Source organism: Neophocaena asiaeorientalis, unplaced genomic scaffold (genome assembly GCF_003031525.2).
Source record: "Neophocaena asiaeorientalis asiaeorientalis breed wild unplaced genomic scaffold, Neophocaena_asiaeorientalis_V1.1 scaffold371, whole genome shotgun sequence".
Taxonomy (NCBI): domain Eukaryota; kingdom Metazoa; phylum Chordata; class Mammalia; order Artiodactyla; family Phocoenidae; genus Neophocaena; species Neophocaena asiaeorientalis.
The window spans coordinates 4,673,352-4,682,450 of record NW_020172369.1 but is presented as its reverse complement, the minus strand read 5'-3'; the positions used below and the strand labels follow the sequence as shown (position 1 = coordinate 4,682,450).

General features: G+C 35.1%; 1 protein-coding gene across 1 annotated transcript; it reads right to left on the bottom strand.

Moving 5' to 3' along the window:
- Nucleotides 1-1,190: 1,190 nt before the first annotated feature.
- On the bottom strand, nucleotides 1,191-5,343 carry LOC112390430 (fatty acid-binding protein, adipocyte). The gene is made up of 4 exons (XM_024731390.1): nucleotides 5,195-5,343; nucleotides 2,572-2,744; nucleotides 1,878-1,979; nucleotides 1,191-1,413 (listed from the first exon to the last, which is right to left on the bottom strand). The coding sequence occupies exons 1-4, from the start codon at nucleotides 5,265-5,267 to the stop codon at nucleotides 1,363-1,365; spliced, it is 399 nt and encodes a 132-aa protein (XP_024587158.1). The 5' UTR covers nucleotides 5,268-5,343; the 3' UTR covers nucleotides 1,191-1,362.
- Between the last annotated feature and the right edge of the window lie 3,756 nt (nucleotides 5,344-9,099).

The window sequence follows — 9,099 nt, the reverse complement described above, 5'->3', positions numbered from 1 at the left end:
AGGAATACCAAATCCTCATCATAGGATTATTTTGATAATAAATTAAGTAGAATATGCAAAGTGCATGGACCATAGTAAGTGCTTAATAAATATTGATTTACCAAGAATTTTCCTAATAGGTTCCTACAAATCTTCTCTTTTTGAATTCTCCAATTCTTGAGTAAAGCCAAAGTGAGAGTCTAACTCTCTGTTTTTGAAAAGGAAGTAAATAATTGTGATCAGGAACTTAATTTACCTCTTCTGGTTTCTCCGTAGCTTGGTGTTACACATATGGTAGGTATTCAGAAAATAATAAACTTACTTTTAAAGGAAGCATCACAAACAGAATTATATCAACTACAGGACACACTTTAAAAGATTTTGGCTTACTATAAAAGGTAAGTACGTGGTTTGGAAATTTCAGTCTGTGTACATGGAACTCCAATGATCTGTAGAGGTGCTTTGAAGTTCCACAAAGTGCAGAAGAAACAAATCTCACACACACACACCCACACTCACACACAAATGAACACACACCCCTACCTGGGAGGCCTTATTATCATTTTTGTTTGTTTTATATATTGGAATTCCATGGAGATTTTATTTGAATAGAAAGTTCCAGAACATAGTCAATATCTTATTTGAATAAAAAGTTCCACTGGTAAGAAAAAAAGAAAAATTTGGAGATGACTACAGGAACATTTGCATCATTACTCATTACAAGCCTGTTGCCTCTTTTCTGGAATAAATATTATGGGATTATTTGGACTTAATTCTTGAGAGATTCCAGGGATAGCTTGGTTTACTAATAATTTTTCAGATTAAAACTTATAGCCTAGAAATCTTTTTCTACCCTCTGCATTGCTACTACACTTGTCTCTGTCTTAATGCTCTAGGACAGATATATGTGAAATGACAGTACTTGGGCCAGCTGACTGTGGACAATTTCACTACATTTAAAACTACCTTAGGTCTCTGAGAAATTATTACTTGACTGTAGTTATGCTAAAGAAGGACTTCATATTCAGTAATAGCACATATTTATCATTTTCTACCTAAGACAATGGAAAGTTCACTATTATTCTTTTCATCTTGGATTATTATTTTAAAAATCATGTACTAGAAACAAAGCAATAATACAATTTTCTATTTCCTTCACTAAATTATAAGTAAGAAATTATCTAGCACAATGAATAAATCATTACATAGCCTTATAAATCTAAAAAGTTTTATTTAACCAATACAACCATATCGAATAAAATCAGTCTGGGGGAAAATTAGTTGATTGCTAATTAGTGGGAAATAATATATGTTTGGACAACACACCCAACAGAATGTCATAGAGTTTGATGCAAACTTCAGTCCAGCTCAATATCCTTTGGCTTATGCTTTCTCATAAACTCTGGTAGCAGTGACACAATTCATGATACATTCCTAGGCACAAAAAAAATTATTGGTAAATCCCTGGGACTAAACCACTTATATTTTGTTTATTGTCTCCTTCAATGTTGGGAAGGAAACAATATTCATCAAAAGATATTTGCTCTGGGCTCTTATTATATACCTGATATTGTAATAAGCTAGGGAAATATAAAGATCAAGAAGATACAAGTCTTGCCCTCAAGGAATCTTACAATCTATGTGGTGAGTGAGAAACATAATTAGAAATGCACAATACAATATGGTTCATATTGAGAGGGATGAGGGAATGCTTCCTGGGGGACAGTATACCTACACTGAGCTTAAAAGTATGAAGGATAATTGCCAGAGTGAAACCGTAATCCCAATAGACTAACCTTTTGTTCTACAAGGACAATTATCTGTTTCTCTAGGTAGAATAACGATTATGGGATGACCTAGCAGTAGAATCTAGAATTAAGAAGCCAGAAGATACTCACCACCACCAGTTTGTCATCCACTCGTTTTCTCTTTATGGTGGTTGATTTTCCATCCCACTTCTGCACCTGCACCAGGGCACCTTCATCTAAGATTACGGTGCTCTGCGGGCATAATAAAAAAGTGATTATAATGATGGAGGAAAATAAATTTAAAAATAGAGCACTTTTATTTGCAGGAATATTTTGAGGTAATTAGTAATTTTAAATTACAAGAAAATGTTGCAACAAGCAAACAATGAGTGCCAAAAACAACGTACAAAATTATATGTATATTATGATCAGAATATTATGCAAACATGCACTTGAAAAAATACTGTGAAAGAATATAGATAATAAATTTATGTTGAGATAGTAGAATCATAGGTGATTTTTACCTTTTTTTCTCACTCTTTTATAAACGTTCTCTAACACTGTTACGTTATTTTAATTCACTTCAAATACTATATACATATATATATATACATATGGTATGACAAATAAATTATGTTAATCATTTTTTAAACTAATAAGGACCATTTTATAGAAAGGGAGAAAATTCACCAGCTAAATATTGAAGGCAACGTAGTTCAGATCTAGGAGTCAGGGATCTTTGGCTTACGGTGGAATGGGTTTCCTCCTTTTACAAAATGGCTTCTTGTAGGCAGCGGTCATTTAGAAACCAGCGTTTACTCTGCTCCAATTCCCTATTTCTCACCTTGACTTTCCTGTCATCTGCAGTGACTTCCTCAAATTCCTGGCTCAATTTGAAGGAAATCTCAGTATTTTTAAAGGTACTTTCTGATTTAATGGTGATCACATCCCCATTCACACTGATGATCACATTGGGTTTGGCCATGCCAGCCACTTTCCTGGTAGCAAAGCCCACTCCTATAGTTGGGAAAAGAAAAATGTCAAGTTTACAATTTTCTCTCACATCTTTATTTAAGAAAGAGCATTAGTGTGTGTGTGTGTGTGTGTGTGTGTGTGTGTAGGTGGGTGCACGTGTGCATAAAAGGTGAAAGACTCCAGTGAGTTTCTTAAAGGTCTTATGTAAACATCTCCTGCAGATAAGTAAAGTAGGCTAATACTTAAAGAACACCGGAGGCACAATTAGATGTAAGTCTGTTCTTTAAATTTCCACTTCCGGGTTTCAGATACAACTCTTTAGGAGACCCATTATTAATTTTCCACAAGAATATGTACAAAGATTAAGTCTTGTGAGACATACATATTTTAAAAGTCACTGCACTCTCGAAATAACTGGCCATCTCAACCATGAGGGCAGCCACTGTCATTTTACTCAGTTCATGAAACACTTGGGAATCTCTACCTTTCCTTCTTAGATAACAAAAGTGATCTAATCCATAGTCAAAGACAATAGGATTTGGGGGACCACTATACAGTTACTCGATTAAAAATTAATCTGTTTGGGTGTCCAAAATTCACATTTCATGGCATTTGCTGCCAAGTCTAGTTTTCTTGGCTTTTCCAAATTACTCCACCATGAAATGAAGATTTTCATTAATTTTTCCAAAAGTCAAAATGTTTCCTGCATGCATAACATTTTAGAATGGTGATGTTCCCAATAAACTATAGAAGATGCTAAAGAGGGCTTAGGCATCAATCGTGAAAACTTCAAAGTTTAAGAAATCACTATTTTAGTAAGTTCAGAAATTAATACTTTGATTCCCAATCACTTAAGTGGCAAAATCCTCTTTTTGAAAAAGAGGAGTGTATTTTTTGGGATGTGTGGCAGTTATGGAACGAACAATTTACAACCTAATGTAGAGAGCAAGCAGTACCTTACTGTCGCTGCATAAATTATAATTTACAACTGTTATAGATGTGTTGTAGTTTTTAAATGCATGCGCATAAATCTACAATACTTTTTTGACTACTTATAGATACCAAAATTTAGGAATAGTGGGGATCAGGGAGGCAAATATCATACAAAACAAGCAATACCGAGGCTCTGATTTAGCTCCCCGTCCAAAAGTAGCAACAAGTGGGAAGATAATATGCTGTTTCAGCAAGTCCTGTCTCTGTTACAAAATATAATAAACTCAAATACATGGAGTGAGTCAACATAGTGAATGGATGCAACACCCGGTGTGGTTCCAGACTGGCCAAGCTTATGAAAATCATTCTCTCCACTGGCTTGATTCTGTCCTCATTTGACTGTTGAAAACAATACCTGCTGACTGAAGGTAATCAACTAGAGAAGCTAATTTCAGAAGGTATCTTATTATCTTTCATTATCATCAATACCTTATCATTTTAAAACACAATGGTATAAGAATTTAAATATAAATACTAAAAGTGTAAAATGTTTCTAAAAATAGTAAATATCCTCAAATACAGACATATCTGTATCAGTGCATATTAATTAGTTTATTGAATTACAACCAGTTGATATTCTACAAAGCTAGGTTTCACTCATGTCGAAGTCCCTGATTTCCCTCTTGTCTGCAAACAAGGAAAACAGTAGTTATACACAAGCAAAAAATATACTATAAGATTTAAAAGAAGCTTAAGTCTTGAGATTTAGGGATTCAATCATAACCTCTAATAGAGATATTGTGAAAAAAAATCCCTCCCCAATTTGCAACCCGTGGATACAACTTGATAATGCATGGCCGTGGCTGTCTGAGTGAAATACTGCCTCTCTACTCCTTTGCTTTAACTTTGTAATTATCTGGGGAACACACAGGCAATGTTACCAGAACCTAAAAACCTGAAAGCCTCTATTATCAATAATTCTATGGCATCCCATATAATTTTAAATCAAACAAATATTTAAGACTTTTAAGGAACATATTTTCTGAAATTAAGATTTTTTTCTCCCATAAAACAACCACACATTTTAATGGATTGACCTTAAAACAATTGGTTAACATACATTACTCAAAAAATTACATTAAGATGAGAAATACAGTGCTTTCAGTTTCAAATGGAAATTATTGCATGCTAGGAAATAAATACAGTTTTATTTCCAAGTTATTGCTTATTTTATATGCAAAAGGAATCAATAAAAAGAGACTGAGAGTCAAGTAAACCAAAGATACTCAAGTTTATCAATCAAATAAAATCTTGGCATTTCTGTACAGCATAACAATTCCATTTATACCCTTTTTCATATTAGTTCACCTTAAGGAAGCATTAGTTGTGACTTCCATCTAGAATGTTTCTAGAAACAAATGATTCACACATGTTACTTTGATCGCCTCTATATAGAAAGCAGAATTTCATGTCTGGCCAGTGCCTCCAGAGTGAAAAACAGCCACAAAGCACTCTTCCCCAGAGAAAAAGTTATAAACCCAGCCAATGTATTTCCTTACCCACTTCTTTCATGTAATCTTCAAAGTTTTCACTGGAGACAAGTTTCCAGGTACCTACAAATGCATCACACATTTTGGGAGCTTTCTAGAATTATTCTTCAAGGTGAGAAAGAAGCTGCGGCTTTCAGGAAGTTGCTATTACCCTCTGAGTCCAGAAAACTTCCTTTTAAAGATACCCAGGACAAGTGATTTTAGGAATAACCAATTGGGAATGGTATCAGATCATTTCCTTCATTGCCAGACTCTGCAGTTTTTCCTTTGAGTCATGTTTTTAATAGAAATTTCTCAACTTTGGTTCTTCCTGGCAAATGGTCATTGAACTTAGAGTACAACTTACTTTTAACCATTACAGAATATTTTAAATATTTCTATTTTGACAGTTTAATATTCAGTGCATTGAATTTCCTCCTATTATTTTCATACATATTTATCACAGTGTAGAGTACAGCAGGGTAATTATCTTGGGATAAATTTTGACTCCCATTTCTGGAGTTTCTATTAAAATTACAATTATGTGGTTCGTTTGAATTGAGGAACGTAAGAATTATCTTGTATATTCTTAAGTAATTGCAAAGGCTCTTTGGGGCAGTACTGTCTCAGGAATTACCTGGAAATTAAAACAAAATAAGTAATGGCATTTTAAAAATATTTATTTATTTATTTTTATACAGCAGGTTCTTATTAGTTACCTATTTTATACATATTAGTGTATATATGTCAATCCCAATTCCCAGTTCATCCCACCACCACCACCACCCCCCACCCCGCTTTCCCCGCTTGATGTCCATACATTTGTTCTCTACATCTGTGTCTCTATTTCTGCCTTGCAAACTGGTTTATCTGTACCATTTTTCTAGATTCCACATATAGGTGTTAATATATGATATTTGTTTTTCTCTTTCTGACTTACTTCACTCTGTATGACAGTCTCTAGGTGCACCCACATCTCTACAAATGACCCAATTTCATTCCTTTTTATGGCTGAGTAATATTCCATTGTATATATGTACCATATCTTCTTTATCCACTCATCTGTTGATGGGCATTTAGGTTGATTTCATGACCTGGCAATTGTAAATAGTGCTGCATTGAACATTGGGGTGCATGTGTCTTTTTGAATTATGTATTTTTCTGGATATATGCCCAGTAGTGGTATTGCTAGGTCATATGGTAATTCTATTTTTGGCTTTTTAAGGAACCTCCATACTGTTCTCCATAGTGGCTGTATCAATTTACATTCCCACCAACAGTGCAAGAGGGTTCCCTTTTCTCCTCACCCTATCCAGCATTTGTTGTTTGTAGATTTTCTGATGATGCCCATTCTAACTGGTGTGAGGTGATACCTCATTATAGTTTAATTTGCATTTCTCTAATAATTAGTGATGTTGAGCAGCTTTTCACATGCCTTTTGGCCAGCTGAAGGTCTTCTTTGGAGAAATGTTTATTTAGGTCTTCTGCCCATTTTTTGATTGGGTTGTTTCCATTTTGAATATTGAGCTACATGAGCTGTTTATATATTTTGGAGATTAATCATTTGTCCGTTGATTCATTTGCGAATATTCTCTCCCATTCTGAGGTTTGTCTTTTCGTCTTGTTTACAGTTTCCTTTACTGTGCAAAAGCTTTTAAGTTTCATTAGGTCCCATTTGTTTATTTTTGTTTTTATTGCCATTACCCTAGGAGGTGGGTCAAAAAAGATCTTGGTGTGATTTATGTCAAAGAGTGTTCTTCCTATGTTTTCCTTTAAGAGTTTTATAGTGTCTGGTCTTACACTTAGGTCTTTAATCCATTTTGAGTTTATTTTTGTGTATGGTGTTAAGGAATGTCCTAATTTCATTCTTTTTGTTTTCCAGCACCACTTATTGAGGCTGTCTTTTCTCCATTGTGTATTCTTGCCTCCTTTAACAAAGATAAGGTGACCATATGTGCATGGGTTTATCTCTGTGCTTCCGATCCTGTTCCATTGATCTATATTTCTGTTTTTGTGCCAGTACCATATTGTCTTGATTACTGTAGCTTTGTAGTATAGTCTAAAGTCAGGGAGTCTGACTCCTCCAGTTCCATTTTTTTTCCCTCAAGATTGCTTTGGGTATTCAGGGTCTTTTGTGTCTCTATACAAATTTTAAGATTTGTTTTGTTCTAATTCTGTAAAGAATGCCAAGTAATGGCAAAGTATCCTAGCTTTCTCATTTCAAATGTTTTGTAAGAATGAAAAAGAAAAAGTAAATTCAATTATCCACCAGGAATCTGGACAGCAGATTTAATTAATAAATGATCATTTAACCTCACTCATTCCATCCCCTAAATGAGAGCATAGTGTGGATTTCCATAGACCTCTTAAAAATTAGGCTTCGGGCTTCTCTGGTGGCGCAGTGGTTGAGAGTCTGCCTGCCGATGCAGGGAACATGGGTTTGTGCCCCGGTCCGGGAAGCTCCCACATGCCACAGAGCGGCTGGGCCCGTGAGCAATGGCCGCTGAGCCTGTGCTTCTGGAGCCTGTGCTCTGCAAAGGGAGAGGCCACAACAGTGTGAGGCCCGTGTACAGCAAGAAAAAAAAAAGGCACCAATCCAAAATGTGCTCCCCATACTGAGAAAATTCATCCAGTTCCTGAACTATATTATAAGCTCTAAATTTATCCAGATCTAAATGGTGTTGCTTTACTTAAAAACAATCAGAAGTGGGGTGGTCACAAGCAATCAAAATCTAATTTCCTTCTTTTACATAGTGAATAATTCATGAGAATGCTTTTCTAAAGTAACCATATTTTTCAGTCCCTCCCCACCCCCTACCCCATACCAGAATGATGGAAGATCGTCACATAGGCAGCAAGCTCCCATGAGCACACCCAGACTTTAGAAAAGAAAAAAAGAAATTAAAATACTATGGGTGTGTTTAGTATCACTACACCGTGTATTCCATTGAACAGTATCTGCCAAGCACACGATTGATTTGTAAGTATCCTAAGGGCTTCCCAGAAATGGTTGAGATAGAGGATTCTGCAAAGGACAGGATTTTCTGTAGGCAAGCAAGTTGCTAAGAAAAACTGATAAAGTCATGATACAATAGTAGTTTTTAATTGTTGCTTATGTTAATGGTGCAGTAATAATGTTTATTCACTCTGGACTGTTGCATAGATACATAGACTGTGGGTGGTGTATCATTCCGTGTAGACTTGCTATTATAAATTCACTGAACAAGAAAATAAAAATCATCAGTCTTCGTGCAGGGATAACTTTGTGTTCTAAATTAATAATGGCTTTTACTTTTTCATTTGTTTTTAGTTGGTTTTGTGTTTAAGACAATTTTTTTAGAGGTTTTATATTTACAACAAAATTGAAAGTTACAGCAATTTCTCACATACTCCCTGCCCCCACACAAGCATAGCCTCCCCTGTTATCAACATCACTCACCAGAATGGTACATTTTTTACTAAGGATGAACCTACACTGATACATTACAACCACCCAAAGTCCATATTTTACCTGAGGGTTCATTCTTGGTATTGTATGTTCTATGTATTTGGACAAAAGTATAATGACATGTGTTCATCCTTATAACATCATACAGAGTATTTTTACTGTCCTAAAAATCCTCTGTGCTTTGCCTATTTATCTTTCTCGGGCACTCCCACCACCTTCCCACAACTCCGTCAACCACTGTCATTTTCACTATCTCCAGAGGTTTGTCTTTTCCAGAATGTCATATAGTTGGAATCATATAGTATGTGTCTTGTCAGATCAACCTCTTTCACTTAATAACATTCATTTAAGTTTCTTCCATATTGTTTCGTGGCTTAATAGCTCATTTCTTTTTAGCACTGAAGAATATTCCGTTGCCTGGACATACTATGGTTTATTCATACATTCATCTACTGAAAGACATCTTGATTATTTCCAAGATTTGGTA